Raw genomic sequence first — 17,156 nt, forward strand, 5'->3', positions numbered from 1 at the left:
ATCCATAACCCACAGAACCATTTACAAGGAAGATTGGAAAGCAGAATTTCCTTCCTGATATACAAATGATCCTTGCTTGTGCAGCATGGTTATGTACTGGTGGTGGCTTTAGCATGTGCTATTTTATTTGGAAAAAAGTCTGTAGAGATTAGGGTATTATCTGCAACTGTAACATCCCCTTTGTTTAGTTTTGTTTTGTTCTGTTTGGGGGGGGGGGAGTTGTTTGTTTTTTGTTTTGCTTTCTAGTGGCAGAAAACACAGGCATCAGTAGTTCACTTAATGGAGCTCTTGACCAACCTAGACTGAATGAAGTTATACCGATACCCTGCTTTCTATTTCTTTTCTGCTAACAAATGTTAGGACAAAGACACCCTCATATAAGCTGCTGATCTTCATTTTCTTCCCAATGCAGAAAGATTGCATCTTTTGATAGCATGTTTACTCTAGTAATTAATATCACATGTTTCCCTTCTTGCCCCCCCCCCGCACTTCCTTTTTCTTCTTCACTCTCTCCTTCAAAGGCAAGCTATAAAGACAGACTCCAGAAAGTAAGACCATGTGTACATCCCCACAGTTTCAAAGGTTTTCTTATTTTCAGAGTATGAACTGCACAATGCCCAGTCCATAGCAAACCTTACCATGGCCATGAAGTCACTAGAAGGCCTTGGACTCCCTCATTATTTTTCAGCCACCCATTGCTAGATGAAGATACTGCCACCAAATGGCTGCATGAACTCCTGGCGTTACGTGCACTCTTTCAGCACTCCCAAACACTGTATAAATAGTAATTGTGGTATTAGCATCAATCAAGGCAGCATGTTTGAAAAGGAACAGCTGCTGCTCCTTGACATGCACAGTCCTTCTCTGACACATCACAGACTTGTATGCACAATCTTGCAGAGGAAGCTGACGGTGTGCACCAGTTTCTCCATTTACAACTTTTTGGCACAATCACTTGAAACACACATATGAAATGTAAGCCGTTGCCCAATACTCAGTGAGTGATTTTCCAGTGACTAAACCAACCGGGATACACGGAAGCAGAGCCTTACTGGGAAGGACAAAACTTTGCCGCAGAGCAGTACACTTTTATGTGTGTTAGCTATGATGGAATAGGAAATGCACGATCACAAAAGAAAAATGAAAAAAGTGGCATTCGAGCCTATGCTGGAAAAGCGGGCAGAGTGTGTTGCTTGCCATGAATTAAGATACAAGCAACGTGTAAGAGGCTCCTGTAAGAGGTTCCTGTGACAGCCAGTCCATTCAGCAGAAGTGGGTCACCTGGTGCCCTCCACACACCTTGCACTGCAAGTCCCAGTTGGCATGACCAATGGGCAAGGATTATGGGAGCTCCAGTCCAAAATACCTGGCGGGCCAGGCAACAATGATGACACAATATACTTTCAACTGGAAAATTCGCTGTCTTCCAGGGAAAAGACTGTGCAATTCTTTGCAGGTACAAACAAGAGTTAAGTCCTGCTGCCTTCCATTAGGTTTCACTCCCATAAAAGCAAAGGCAGGAGTTCAGCCACAGTATTTCCAAATCTGTTTCTTCACATTTTTATGGGAAAAGAGTTTAAAACAAGGCAACACTCCCTATAATTATACTTCAAATGCAAGGTGTCACCATAAAATTTAGTATTATTTATTTTTATGATTTAATGTGCTCTAAATCATTCAGAGTTAGTTCAGCTGTCATGAAAAATGCTGGTCTAGTAACTTTGGAGACTGGAAAAACTACACATGGGCTTATCCAATACAGTGGGCAGTGCAAAGCAGTTTAAAGAAAATGCAAGTTATTTTCCATTTATTCTCTGCAATACAGAATTCTGGGGTCTCAGAAAACAACTGAACTTCAAAGTCCATTTTTTCTTTCTGCACATTGATCACCCAAAAGGCTTGTTAGTCCCAACCCAGCCCCAGGAACGGCTCAGCACTTAAGGGCACTATACGCATAATACGAAGTCTAAACTCGTTGTAATAGAGTAATACATGCCAAGTTGTAAATATATTAGATTATACAAAACTGTTTCTGAATTTCTTGGTGGCATGTGTGCTGCTTGCAAGTTAGTACAGGTCTAACTTCTTCCTGAATGTCATGATTCAAGTGTAATTTTTGTGTGTTTCCATAGTACCACATAACACACTTCCTTTAACAATGGAGCTTTCCAAATGGGAGCACCCCCAGCTGTATGGAAGAAACACAAAACAGGACTTCCTTCTTATTGACTATATGTGAAATGAATCAAGATGTTTTGCATCAGAAAGTTTCTCTTTCTTTCCTTCATTCTATATATATAATTTTATTTTTAACATTTTCTTATATTTAAAAATTATATTTTAGACACACACACACACACACACACACACACACACACACACACACGGAGAGAGGGAACAAAAAACACTCTACAGCCGAGAAAGCAAAATGTATTATCCTGATATTAGGTATCCCAAAAATTTGCAAATAATGTCCATTTTTCAGTGAATGTATTTATGCATTCCATTTCTTTATCTTCTATAATAATTTTGTAAGATTGCAATGTCTCATATTCTATCACACAAGGTATGTTTGGAGCAGCATTCTTTTAATTTGCTGCTATACACATATCAAAGCATACTGTATTTACAATAACTACAAAGACAGTATCATCAACCAAATCTGTAAGAGGACACAGTAATACTCTCCTCTTTTGGACTGCTAAGATTGTGTGGTATTGAGCAACTGGTGATATTATTAACAAAATTCAAATATTGGTCCAAAAGGCCTGTATGCAACAAGACAGCTATATGTCACCTGGTACTGGAGGTGGCATATACGTAGCTATCATGACTAAGAGCATAAGCAAAGCCATACTGGATCAGACCCAAAGTCCATCTAGTCCAGCACTCCATACACATGGTAGCAAACCAGCTGCCCACAGAATTCTCCAAGCAAGACGGGTCCAGGCCTCCTCCTGCCTGAGCTCCTCAGCAACTGGTGTGGGCAGGCAGGCCACCTCTGGTACATAACCAGCAAGGCTAGTAGCCACAGATAGCCACCTCCCTCATGGACCTGCCCTAACCCTTTCTAAAGCCACCCAAGATTGGTGGCCATCACCACTTCCCCCAGGAGCAAATTCCATGGTTTAAATATATGCCGTGTAAAGAAGTTCTTCTTATATCTGTCCTAAACCTCCCACCAATAAGCTTAATGAGATAACCCCAGGTTTGAGCATTACGGAAGAGGGAGAAAAATGTTTCTACTTTCTCCACACCATGGCATTATTAAAAACCTCTATCATGTTTCCCTTTACTGCCTTTTTCCTAAGCTAAACAGTACCAGTTGGTGTAGCCACTCCTCATATGGAAGTTGCTCCAGCCCTGATCCTTTTTGTTGCCCTTCTCTGTACTTTTTCCAACTCAAGTAGCTACTAATAGCCTTACTCTCGATTCATTTATCTAACCCCATCAAAAGCTATTCAAATTAGTAGCTGTTATTAGAACCTTTGCTCATTTAAAAACTGTCAGGAGGGGAATTATCAATGCTAACTCCAACCTGGAATGCCTGAGCAGGACAAACCTGGGGCCTCTGGGCAGAAGAAAGGGGCTTTTGCATCCACCTCTGCCTCCGATATGTGGAGCTTTTGTGGCTGTAACTGCTAACCTTCACCAAACCACAGATCTGGGGTAGCAGGATTACTCTGTAATAAAATACAGAGTAGAATTTGAAGAGCACCATTTACATTGTCTAAATAAATAGATCAGTGAAAAAAGGTGCATTAATGGCAAAGACCATGTAGGATTTGCATGTGGTACAAATCTGCATGGATGGATGTGAGTGAGCTCTACAAAACTAGACTAAATACAAGTAAGAGTCAAGCCTAGTCACACTTTGTATCTGCATCAGTGGCATTTTTTCCACCTACTTCCCACTCCCATGCCATAAAAAATTTACGGGTTTTAACAAGAGACATAATAAAGGGTGTGGGATAATAACAGAACAAAAAGGATAGACTGGATGTCAGCCTTATATATTGCACACTCACTGAAAATGAGTGAATGATTTAAGACTTTCTTATGTCAGTGGGACTACACTACACACAATCAACACTGGATACTACTGAAAGAGTTCAGCAGCTACAAGAAAACTCTGAAGATTATTACATGCCAAATAAACTTAGAAATAATTCAAACCACTGTAAGAGATTAAACTTGAGCTCCTTGTCTTATTTAGATGCACTAGATTTCATTTGAGCACAAGTTCAAATGGAAGGAAGATAACTGGGGGTGGGAGCAGGATCAGCTTCATTGCACATCCAATAAAAAATAAAGTCCCATTTCCTATAATGAGCAGCAAAACCTGATCATTTTTAAAGTGAGGCGATTCCATATAAAGAGAACACAAATGCGGCAATCAATTTTGCACACCAAGTCTTCTCGCAGGCACTTTCTCATTAATTTTTATAGTGCTTGAAACAATGGGCTGCATTGATGAACAGACAGATCGCTTTTTAGAAAAGGTTATGTATTAACTATGCATAAGCACAGAAAGAATTACTGAGAAGAGGCAATATATAGCTGCCTTTACAATTTTAGCTAAATTAGAATGCTACCACTTAAACTGATCCTGTATACTAAACCAGAGAGTTATATTTAGATAGATTTAAAAATGAAATTAAAAAGTAAACCTCATGATAGCACAAAGTTCTGAACAGAGGTCAAACTAAGCCTTAAAATTACATACATTACTGTGAAAACTAATCTACGATGAAATACTATTGATACAATCTAAACAGAAATTGTAGACTCCATGGTCTATAACTAAATCATTGTGTACTTTATAACTTACTATAGGGCAAGGGGAATTGTGAAAAACACAACATACACCCCAGAAGTTCCTCTCCACAGAATTTCAAATGGGTTGTTTATAACCGCCCCCCCAAAAAAAACTGAGTGACTTCAGCATATGCAATATAATGAGATAACCAACACTTGAGACACTGAAAGTCCCTGCCACTGGAACCTTTCACACACGACAGTGCAGTTACCCTCATTATAATACATGGGCAGCAGCGCGAGAGCTCCTGCTCCCATGTACACTTGCACTTTTCTGGGTGTTGCTTTACACCCACGACTTACGAGATTTTCCAGCTCGAAGCCTCGGCGGTAGAGTGTAAAGAGAAGCCGTTCCAGAGGCAGTTGGGTGAAAAGCAGCTCTGGCGGCGTTTGAACTGAAGTTGCTCTGGCAGACAAACCATTCTGATGGCATTTTGAAACAGGGTTGAGCATGGAGGAGAAAAAGAGAAGGAGGCAGTGAGAAAGAGGAGGTGACAAGGAGGAAGAGAAAGAAATGGTGAAGCCAAAATATTGATGAGGGAAAGGAATGGCCTGGGAAGAAGGCATTGATGCAGAAGGGAAAGAAGATTGACAGTAAAGAGATGCATGTAAACAGAGGCAGAGAGGTGAGGAAGAGAGAAAATGACACCTTGTATAATGCACACTTGAATTCTGCCTTTCTTCTAGAAATCAGGTGGGGGAAAAGAACACGGCTGAAATCCACACACCAAAACCTTTTAAAATTTGGTCATACAACAACTGATTTATCACATTTTAAAAATATGTCCTCCCAATGATCCTACAGCTTACAAGAAGCACGGGTAGACTGGTTTTCCGATGTATCATCAACCGTTCTACTGCAGTTAGCATAGCACTGGGTAGGAAGCTTTCAACCTGTTTGGCCTATCAGAAATGTCAGGCTACGCTTTTAGGAATGCTTCTTCTCCTCTTTTGCAGATCAAACGTAATCATGACAGCTTCCCAATAGATGACTTTTTATTCTCTATTTACTTTTGATAGTAATGCCAAACAAGCAAACCCCACAACATTTTCAAAATTTCAAAAAGATAAGAGGATGCAGATGTATGTTGTAGGAGAAAACCACTATGGAGTTTTAGTGCAAACTATGGCATAGTGCGTATTGAAGATTTTTTATTGGTAATTCTGCACAGTCTTAAAGGACTAGTGAAATTAAGCAAGAACTACTATGCAATAGTTAGAACTGTGAGCAGCAGTGAAGGTGTTGGACCACTGACAACTAAGCTGTAGTTCCAGTAGTCTACAAAGCAGGGATCCTCAAACCCGCGGGCTGCAGTTTGAGGACCCACGCTATAAAGCAATGCCTAATCCTAATCTAAGGCTGCAATCCTATAAACACTTGCATGAAATTACCTCCTAGTAAACCCTTGTTCAAGACAAGCATACAACTGTGTTGTAAAGCTACAATCTTAAACACACTTAGGTTTTTAATCTTCTGAATATGTATGCACAGAATTGTGCGGCACAGTTTCCTCTGGTATCACTCAGTATACCAAAAAGTCTGAAACACTTTCATACATTCTGAATACAAAGATGCTAACAAGGCAATATAAAACAGCAAGAGTTTGAACAATAATTATCTTTCATTTTCAAACTCATTCATAGTTTTACCAAGCAGTATAGGCAATATTTCTTACATGAAATTGAGATAACATCTGATGTCTAATTTAACACATCATGGGGCATCCCTCTAGCTTCCATTCTGTACTGCAATGTATATACATATAGTCCTACAGACTTGTCCTTCTAGGCATTGTCAAAAAGTCTCTAGACTAAAACATCCCCAAATTTCAGCCTACTGTTGAACATAAGCATGTCCAGGCACAATAGTACCTCATAATCTTTACAGGAATAGTTCTAGGGGGTACTTTTACATCCCAAACAATAAGCTCCACAAAGTAACAAAAGAAGGACAAGGATAACAGGTCATCCTTGTCTCTTTATAAAGTGAAGATTCTGTAGTAAACATAACTAAAATCCCTTGAGGGGAAGCTTTGCTATGATTTTTTTAAGTTAATAGGCCAAACTACAGTCATATGGGGAAAGAACAATGGCCCAAGCATTGTTTGGCAGATTTCTTGTTTTGCATGGTGTCGATTGCTTCAGCAAGGTAACTAAACATCTGTTTAGTGCATAAGAACCTTATTGCTTTGCCATTTCACAACATAAACAAAGAGAAGGATACTCCCCAGGACATAGTGATTATTAGACAATCAGCTGCAAAATAAAAACAACACAAGCACAGCTCATTACCATATAAATATTTTCCCCCTCAGGGAATATTCAATTTAATGAGGATAGGAGTGGCTTCTGGGAAGTTGACAAAATGTGTGACTTATGGCGATCAATGGTAGCAGATGATGATGTAACAATAGAGGATCCTCTCCCTTTTGAAGCCATTTATTCTCTGAAGTCCTCATATTCCTTACCTTAGAGTAGAATGTCTGCTAGAACGGGAAATGCTATTGCCAACAGGAGAGGGTAAGTTACTTCCTCGATGGAGATCTTCAATGGATCGACTCCAAGGTTTAGATTTGTCCATTGAGTTTTCCATGTTGTTCTCCAAACTCTCAAAGTCAAAGCTGGAAGGAATCAGATAGTCTTATGTCATGTGGCCTCAAAACAAAACAAAAAGATCAAGAGTGTACACCAAAACATGTAGGCAGCTTTTTCTTTTTGCTGCTGCACATCTGCAGATTTACTGTGTCCCAGTGGATTATACTCAATGATAAAGCATCAGAGCTCACCATAATATACTTCCCCTTGAGCTGAAACCATGTGGTGGATTCACATATATTTCATAGTAAATTTGGATCTTTAGAAATTGAAAGAGGGTTGGAAAGAGAGCCTGTCACAGGGATACTACTGAGGACATTTTACAGTCAATATTGCATGAATTCCAGCTGGATGAGAACCCTCCAGTGCTATGGTAGGGATGAAAGCTCAGAACTCTGCATTTTTCTTTTATCAATTTATTTGATACATTTATATTCCACCTTTCCTCCAAAGGGCCCAAGCTGGCAATAAACTGGGTATTCCAATATAGTTCCTGCGGAACAAAGTCTTCATCCCAACCTGCTGTCCAAGCCCAAACTCTAAACAAATGCAATGCATTGTCTATTGCCCAGCCCCTGCCCCATCTATTGCAGTTTGACAGCACAGCCAAGTGATCATGTTCCATTTGGAATATACCATCATTAAAACAACCCCAGGGGCAAAATCTGTCCCTCCTGAAATGCTAATGCAGTCTCCAGCTTACCTAAATAGCCCCTCCCCTTTCTCTCAACCACCTACCATTTTTGTGGAGTTTTCCTGCATTATAAAAGGCTGGAATGACTCTCTTAATTCCTCACAGAAAGAGCTTTAAGCTAAGGCATGCTGGAACTTCGGGTATGTCAGCCCCAGCCATTTGGCCTTTGGCCCGGCCCAGCACTGGAGTGGTAGCCTCTCAAAGCTTCTCCTACTTGGCCTGCATCCCAGGAGCTGAAAGAGGTTCTGCACCCGTGCGTTAAAGCTGCACATTTTTCTGCCATATGCTTTTTTTTTCCTTTGAAAACTTTATGCATCATTCTGATTCAAACAAAATTCCAGGCAAGCTCTTTCTAAGCAATGGGAATGCCTGCAGATATCCAGCCTAAATCCAGCCTTAGAGCCTACAGCCCTGATCTAATAGAAGCATGAGTCAACACAACTGTCCTGTTGCATTCACGGTCCTTCAGGGCATGTGGACCCAGAAAACAAAAGGCTTTCACAGACAGGAAACTGGGCTCCGCAACAACCCCATCCAAACCATCTTCATTTCTTCCACCCCACCTGCTCTGTAAAACACAGTATTGGAAGGGGATTTCATAGGGAAGTTAATTACATGTGGCATCCACAGACTCCTCTCATATCACCAGGCAGCCACCATGCTGCTGCTATCATCATACTATACACATTCTCAAAATTAATTCAAAAATCAAGAGAGGGGCTGGTAAAGCAGAAGCAGGGACAAAAGGCTTCTGCTATCACAGACGAAGCAGATTTCACTTTGTGTGACCTCACCACAGGAAAGACAGAATTGTCAGTTTGTAGGAAAAAGCACCAGATTTGATGAGGGGGCCATGGCTCAGGGGTAGAGCCCACTCTGCATGACCGAAGTGCCAGGTGCCACCCCTGGCCCCTCCAATTAAAAGGACTATAGGTAGGATAAAAAAGGCAGGATAAAAAAGGCCCAGGACTAAGGAAGTGCACAGCATCTGGGGCTGGGAATACACTGGATTTCCTCAGCTTGGCTTCGGAGACTGCAACCCACTTTCTCTCTTCCCTAAGTCTACTTTCTTCCAAACATTTGCAAGGGCATATGGCAATAGTTTTGCTTCCACAGTGTGACTTGCAGGCTGTGTGTACTTTGCACAAAGAATCCACTTGCATTCCCAAGCATTTGCAAATTTGTTCACAGCTCACCTCATTCCCTGTTCAAGGCCAAACATGAGAAATGAGTTTGGCAAAGGCAAGAGAACCAGATTCTGACCTAATCTTCACATCCCTACTGAGGACAGTGGAAAATTGCTGCAGGTCAGAGCAGCAGGACAGCTCAGGATAACCACAGGACTGCAAATAATTTGTGCCACTGCTTTCTCCATTTTCTCCATTTTAACTGACTTACACTTGACTTTCTAAAGAGACAGACGCCGCGCTGTCATCGCTGCTGCTGCCACCGCCGCCGCCGCACTTGAGGCGCACCGCCGAGCCACCCCAGGCCCCGCTGGGCCACCCCAGGCACGGAGGATGCCAGGGCCACGCCAGGGCCACACCAGGGCCACGCCAGGCCCGCCGTCGATGGAGCAGAGGAGGGCGCTGCCATCTTGCCGCCGGGTGGGTTTCCGCGCCACTCCCTGCTCCCCGCCCTGCCGGCGTCGGTGAGAGCAATGCCGGATTGGGGCGGGGTGCACGGGCAGGTGCCAGCTTAACCCGCCAGACGCGGCCTGGGGCTGGGCGGGCTTGGAGCTCCCTCCCCCCTCGAACACCCGCCGTGCTCCGCGGCTCGGATCACTTGCCGCGCCGCGCTGTCATCACTGGCCGGCGACCGAAAGGCGATGGCCAAAGGGTGGTGCCGCCATTCGTGGCTGTTCGTGGCCATGCGGGGCTGGGCTGGTGGGGGACTAGGTCGGTGGGGGGATTTTAATTTTGTATGGGGGGGAAATGGGGAGTTTTTGATTGTTTTAAAGTTTTACTGTATTTTAATCTGTTTTTATGGAGTCGTCCCTGGCCATGTTGACGCTTGAGTTTCCTGGAGAGCGCGGGGGCGCCGCCATTGGGGTGGTCATGGGCAATGGACATTACAGCGGTGGGGGCTTAACGTGTCCGCGTAGAAGTTGGAGGGACAGATGTCTGACACCTGTCCCTCCTTCTCGTTCTGCCCCCAGCCAGAGGGTTCCAGGTAGCCTTGTCAACCGCCCCTCGGGCCTGACGGTGCTGCTGCTCAATGCCAGGTCGGTCTACAATAAATCTTCCCTCATCCATGACTTGTCTGTGGATGAGGGGGCCGACCTGGCTTGCATAACAGAGACCTGGGCGGGAGTGGGGGCATGTTGCCCTCTCTCAAATGTGCCTGCCCGAGTATCTGGTTCAGCACCATCCACGCCTGGAGGGGAGGGGAGGGGAGGGGGGGTCGCTTTGGTTTACCAAGCCTCCATCTCCCTCAGAGGACTTCTGGTCCCTTCGAGGCCAGGGCTGGAGTGCCTGTACTTGGTGTTGGGTGACCGAGAAAGATTGGGGATTCTGGTGGTGTACCGTGCACCCTTCTGCCCAACAGTCTCCCTGCCTGAGCTGACGGAGATCGTCTCGGACCTGGTGTTGAGGACCCCCAGGATGTTGGTCCTGGGGGACTTCAAGCTCCATGCCGAGACTGGTCTGACCGGGGCGGCTCAGGACTTCATGGCCTTCATGACGGCCATGGGGCTGTCTCAACATGTCACCGGCCCAACCCATGAACTTGGACACACTCTGGACCTGGTTTTCTCAACGGGGCAGGAAGAGGGTGGTCTGAGGGTGAGGAATTTATGTCTGACACCCCTGTCATGGTCAGATCACTTCCTGGTGAGGTTTGTGCTTGAGAGCGGCCTCTTCCCCTGTAAGGGTGCGGACCCGATTGTGTGGGTCCACCCCCAGAGCCGGATGGATCCGGATGGATCCCTGAGTTTCCGGCTGTCAAGACTGGTGCTCCTGTCGAGGCTCTGGTCAAACCGTGGAACGGGGAGATGACCAGGGCTGTTGACACGATCGTTCCTAAGCGTCCTCTCCCGCCGGGCAGAGCCCACTCTTCCCCTTGGTATACACCTGAATTGCGGGCGATGAAGCAGGCTGGGAGACGGCTAGAGTGTAGGTGGAGGAGATCACGGGATGAATCTGACCGAACACACTTAAGAGCCCACTATCGGGCCTATGCTGTGGTGGTGAGGGCGGCGAAAAAGAAATTCTTTTCCGTTTCCATTGCCTCTTCAAAATGCCATCCGGCGGAGCTTTTTTGAGTGGTGCAAGGCCTGGTTCATCCTGGCCCTAAGAAAGATCTGGTTCCACCCTCGAAGGCCCGCTGTGACGACTTTGCCAAGCATTTCAGGGAGAAAATCGCTCAGATTCGTCACGAGCTAGACTCTACTAGTGACTCAGAGGTCTCTGGGGAGTTACCAATGCCGCTGTCTGGTCCAAAATCAATGGATGAATTTCAGTTATTGCGGCCTGATGATGTGGACAAGGTGCTTGGATGAGTACGTCCCACCACTTGCCTGTTGGACCCTTGACTGTCTTGGTTAATAAATAACGGCAAGCACGGGATTGGGATCTGGATCTTGGAAGTGGTTAACGCTTCTCTGAGGGAGAGTCGGGTGCCTGCCCCTTTAAAGGAGGTGGTAGTCCGACCGGTCCTGAAGAAAGTGTCACTGGATCCAGAGATGGCCACTAATTATAGACCAGTGGCCAACATCCCGTTCTGGGCAAGGTGTTGGAGCGGGTGGTGGCGGGACAACTCCAAGCACTCTTAGATGAAACTGATTATCTGGATCCTTTTCAGTCCGGCTTCAGACCCGGGTACGGTACTGAATCTGCCTTGGTCGCCCTGTACGATGACCTGTGCAGGGAGAAGGACAGGGGGAGTGCGTCCCTGTTGGTTCTCCTGGACCTCTCAGTGGCTTTCGATACCATCGACCATGGTATCCTTCTGGATAGGCTTGCGGGATTGGGGGTCGGAGGCACTGCTTTGCAGTGGTTCCGCTCCTATCTCAATGACCGTTTTCAGAAGGTGGTGCTGGGGGACTATGACTCTGCGCCATGGCAGCTATGCCATGGAGTACCGCAGGGATCCATTTTGTCCCCTTTGCTGTTTAACATCTACATGAAACCGCTAGGAGAGGTCGTCAGCAGGTGTGGGCTGCGGAATCATCAGTATGCTGATGATACCCAGCTCTACCTCTTGTTTTCCACCAATCCAGATGAGGCAGTGGCTGTGCTGAACTGGTGCCTGGCCAAGGTAATGGGCTGGATGAGGGCCAATAAACTGAAGCTCAATCCATACAAGACGGAGGTCCTGTTGGTTGGCGGATCGGGCTTTGGGGAGGGTGAATTGAACCTAGTCCTGAATGGGGTTACACTCCCTCTTAGGGACAGGGTCCACAGCTTGGGAGTGCTCTTCAACCCAGAGCTTTCAATGGAAGCTCAGGTGACAGCGGTGGCGAGGAGCGCTTTCTTTCAGCTTCGGCTGATCCATCAGCTGCGCCCCTACCTGGAGTACGACTGCCTGGCGACAGTGACACACGCGTTGGTGACTTTCTGCCTTGACTTCTGTAACGCGCTCTACGTGGGGCTACCCTTGAAGACGGTCTGGATACTTCAATTCGTTCAAAATAGAGCTGCCAGGCTGCTGACGGGGACTGGGCGTTATGTTCACATGACTCCAGTCCTCCGTCAGCTTCACTGGCTTCCCATTGAGTCCGGGCCCAATTCAAGGTGTTGGTGATGACCTATAAAGCCCTAAACGGCTTGGGTCCTGGTTACTTGAAGGAGCGCTTACGTCCATATATGCCCGCCCGCCCGCCCCCTGAGATCAGCGGGAGAGGCCCTTCTCCGGGAACCCTCCGTGAAGGAAATTAGGAGGGTAAGTACCCAGAGGAGGACTTTCTCTGCGGTGGTGCCTAACTTATGGAATGCGCTCCCCAGAGAGGTCCGCCTGGCGCCGTTGTTATTTGTTTTTCGGCGCCAGGCAAAAACCTTTTTATTCAAACGTCATTTTAATTGTTAATGATATTTATTTATTTTATTCGTTGGCCAGGGCGACTTGTTTTATACTGTTAACTTGTTTTATATAGTTAATGTATAGTATTTTAATTGATTTATTTGTAAGCTGCCCCAAGGCTTCGGCAAATGGGGCAGCATAGAAATTTTATAAATAATACTAAATAAAAAAATAGACAGTGTTGCCTACTGGTGACAGTTCTGCGCTAGGACTTGGGAAACCCAAGTTCTAGTCCTTAGTCAGCCATGAAGCTCACTGGGTAACTTTGGGTCAGTCACAGACTCTCAGCCTAACCTTCCTCATAGAGTCAGAGGACAACATGGAGAGAGAAAATGTAAGGCTCCTTGCTTTCCTTCCAAGAGAGGGGAAAAGGCAGGTTATAAATGTCACAAAAAATAAAGAAACGGGCTATCTATTATGGGTATGGATGCAGTGGACCCATTACATCATAATGACATAAAAAGTGGAGATTTCTGACATAACGTTTTGAAAACAGACCTTTGATGTTAGAACAACAGATCACCAAATTTGTTTATCCTTCACTGCTCTGTGATGCCAAGAAAGAAAATCAATGCAATATACATTTTATTCTGCAAAGAAAAAGGAGACTGTGACTGCATAAACTCTGTCTTACTTACGTGACTGCATATTGTGCAAAAGACAAGTACTCCACCAAAACATCCAGGCCTTTGTTTTCTTCATTCAAAAACTCCCTGACCCATCTGTTAAAAAATAATTCAAACAGGTAAGAATATTTCTATTTCTGCAAGGAAAGCTGTCCCCTTCAAAGAAAAAGCCCACTTCATCCAGTCATTATAGGAAATTAAAAATTGAAGAAAAGCATCTTTGTCCTTACTCAAGAATGTCTGGAGAAAGAAAGTAACAGTGACCCCAAAGCCTGACAACAGCAAGACCAGTGCCTATTCTTAAGGTTGGCCCGTCCATTACGGGGTGAGACAAGCCGATGAGAGCCACTGAGGAGTGGAAGTGAGAGCTCAGGACTGAGACTTGAGGCATCTAGATTCTAGTCTCCACTCACCCACGAAGTTTCCTGGGTGTCTTTGGGCCAGTCACTTAAGTCTACGCTTATCATACTTCATGAAGTTGTTGTGAGGATACAGTGGAGAGGAGGAGAAACTTATAAACTGGCTTCAGTTCTCACAGGAGGGGAAAAAGTGAGAAACAGGTGTAATAATAAGATAAACATAAAAATTCTTCTTGGACAAGATCTGAAGGAACCATTGGGAATGCAGGTGGCACAGTGGTTTAAACTGCTGAGCTGCTGGGCTGGTTGATCAAAAGGTCACCGGTTCGAATCTGCACAACGGGGTGAGTTCCCGTTGCTCCGTCCCAGCTCCTGCCAACCTTGCAGTTCGAAAGCATGCAAATGCAAGTACATAAAAAGGCACCACTTCGGTGGGCAGGTAACCAAAATCAGCGATCATTTTATTATCCCTTTACAGTGCAGGAGATGAGACCTGGTGCCAACTCGGTTTTCAGCTCAACTGCTGAAGCATCTAGGGCCACATCTGCATAAACTTTGTTCCTGTGTGCAGGATGTGTTTTAGTACTTGGAAAAACCTGAAAATGCACTTACATAGAAGGACAGCCAATGAATCAAGCAATAACGCAGAAGACAACACCAAGCAGTAAACTATCAAGACAATTGGACTGTGCAAAATAAAACCAAATGTGTTTTGAACATTCCACAGCAAATCTTTCCCATGCAATTTTGTTATATTGCTCAATTGTTAAGGAAACTCAAGACCTGAAGAACCCCTGGGGGGTTCAAAATGGGGTTTAATTTGGCACTACCCAGTACACATGATAGTACTACACCTCTGTATCATTAACTTATGTAATACTATATGGGAAAACCTGAAAAACATTAAGCTTCATAGAAAGGTAAGCTTTGCTGCACACTTGAGACTTTATTGTGGAACTTCCAGAACTACAAAAGCTTGTGGCATAGAAAGAGAGCACCTTATGGAATCCCTGAATAAAGAAATTGTATATATTATTTCTATTGCAATGTATATCAGCAGCATAACAACAGAACTGTTCAAATCCAGGCTCTGTTCCATATTCATGTCCATCCATTCACAGGCACCACTGATGCTGCAAACACTTGCACCATCTATGGTTTTCTTGCAATATCAATAACTGTTTGATTTACTGCTTCCCACTAACGAGCATCTAGCAAAATTTCAAATGATTAAACAACAACAAAATACCTACAAGGACATGTGAAGTACAGGATAGCCTGTGTGAAACTAGATCCACTTTTTGACCTTGTGACATGGAAAAATAATCCTTCAGCAGAAGAATGCCAATAGCTAAATTCACTGGGCACTGGTGAGTAGCAAGTGGTTCATGGCTGGGTGTGGTCCTTGCTGCCTCCCAGTACAGGCCCCACTGCTCCTCCTCTCAAAGAAGCTGGAGGAAAATTAAAATGTGATGGCAAACAGCTAGGAAAGCTTACTCAGTAAGCAGGAGAAGGGCTATAGCTCAGTGTCTCTGGTCATGTCACTCAGTGACACTGGTCATGTTCGCTTCCTGACATCTCTGAATAAAGCTGAGAAATTCTTTGACTGAAACTCTGAGGAGCTCTTTCCAGTAGGCGAAACTGCCCAAGACAGGCCAATGGCCTGATATTCCTAATACCAGAGATCATGTATTCTTCAACACTTCATTATAGCAGTTGCATTTATTGTTCGCTTGTTTACTTCTCTGTTTGTACTCAAAGGATCTCAGGGTTGCACACCTGGTATCTCCATCTATTTTTATCTGAATAAAATTGATTTCATGACACTGTTTCTCCACTCTGTAAACAATATAGTCAGGGCCAAGCAACATGTCATGTCAAACTAACCTTGCTTTTAAACTTATGTTTTCACATCCAAAAATTTCAGCTTAATGCTATCCTTGTTTACTTGGACAAAAACCCCACAGAGCTCAGTGGAATTTTCATGTTTTGGATGGTTAAGATAGACCCAGGACTGAACAGTCAGAAAGCTGCTTTGCATGCCAACTTCACACCAAGCAAGTTCATTACCACTTGCCAAATAATGACCCAGCATTGATTCATTCATTGGTTTTTCAGGTTGAAAGGAAACGATGAAGTAACCCTTTCCTTTACACTGTACAGACATGTTTTCAACTGGTAAAATCACAAGTTGCCACAACCTAGGAACTCCTTGTGCTCCAGAGTCTGCATGTAGACTCTAACCCTGTACCCAGTTTCCTGACAATAACCTCAACAGTTGTTCTGTATACCCCATTTCCAGCTTTTGCATCTTTCCCCCGTTCTAAAACATTGACATGCCTCTCCAAGGGGTCCGTGTCTGGCAGCACTTTTAGCTAAAATAGACTTAAACTAAAGATACTGTATTGGTTCCCCCCTCCCAACACTGAAGTGCAGCTCCCACCCCCCAAGAGTGACTCAAAACTGACTGTGGTACTCGGACTGAAAAAGGTTCACCACGCCTGCCAACCCTTGTTTACTCAAAATGAAGCCCCGGGAGAATAAATATAGTATTATATTGAGAGCTCTAATATATACAAAAAAATAGGCAGCAAAGAAAACAATTCATCAACATTGTTCCATACAAACAAGTCTCTCCAGCAAATAGTTACACTGATCCCTTCATTTTCACATCAGTCAGAGTCCAAAGAACTTAGCAGAAGTGATTGGCTATGGTCACTCACAACCAACATCTGGATTGCTAACATTAGGTAATAAATTTCATTTGGAATTTTCATACATTTTGGCTGGTATTTTAAAGAGGTTAGTTCTTTAAAAGGAAAAAGGACGATTTCATGCTGACAACTTCTACAGAACACTAGGGTTGGGAAATATTCCTCAGGTCTGCTCTTTAAGTGATGACAAAACTCCTGCAATTGCTTACAGACTTTGCTGGCACGTCATCTCAAAAATACCGCTTATACATTTGCCTCTCGCCAACAATATATTAGAAATATTCAGCCTAACTTTGGTATGTCATGGTCAATTTCACTTCAAACGGGCTTT

General features: G+C 44.3%; 1 protein-coding gene across 14 annotated transcripts in view; it reads right to left on the reverse strand.

The window, feature by feature from the left end:
* Positions 1-17,156, reverse strand: part of FMNL2 (formin like 2) — a 279,853-nt gene that overhangs the window by 72,777 nt on the left and 189,920 nt on the right. For 10 of the 14 annotated variants that reach the window (XR_006413533.1, XM_044418182.1, XM_044418181.1 and 7 more), the window contains exons 5-7: positions 13,765-13,848; positions 7,287-7,439; positions 5,122-5,241 (exon numbers count right to left, since the gene is read on the reverse strand). Coding sequence is in view for 13 of the 14 variants with exons in the window: in XM_044418182.1 (XP_044274117.1) it covers positions 5,122-5,241; positions 7,287-7,439; positions 13,765-13,848 (357 nt within the window). In the remaining variant the exon portion in view is untranslated. The remainder of the gene's footprint in view (positions 1-5,121; positions 5,242-7,286; positions 7,440-13,764; positions 13,849-17,156) is intronic. The other 4 variants (XM_044418188.1, XM_044418186.1, XM_044418187.1 and 1 more) reach the window with 1 other exon arrangement.

The sequence above is a fragment of the Varanus komodoensis genome, unplaced genomic scaffold (assembly GCF_004798865.1).
Source record: "Varanus komodoensis strain SLA01 unplaced genomic scaffold, ASM479886v1 scaffold9, whole genome shotgun sequence".
In the NCBI taxonomy this organism is placed as follows: Eukaryota; Metazoa; Chordata; class Lepidosauria; order Squamata; family Varanidae; genus Varanus; species Varanus komodoensis.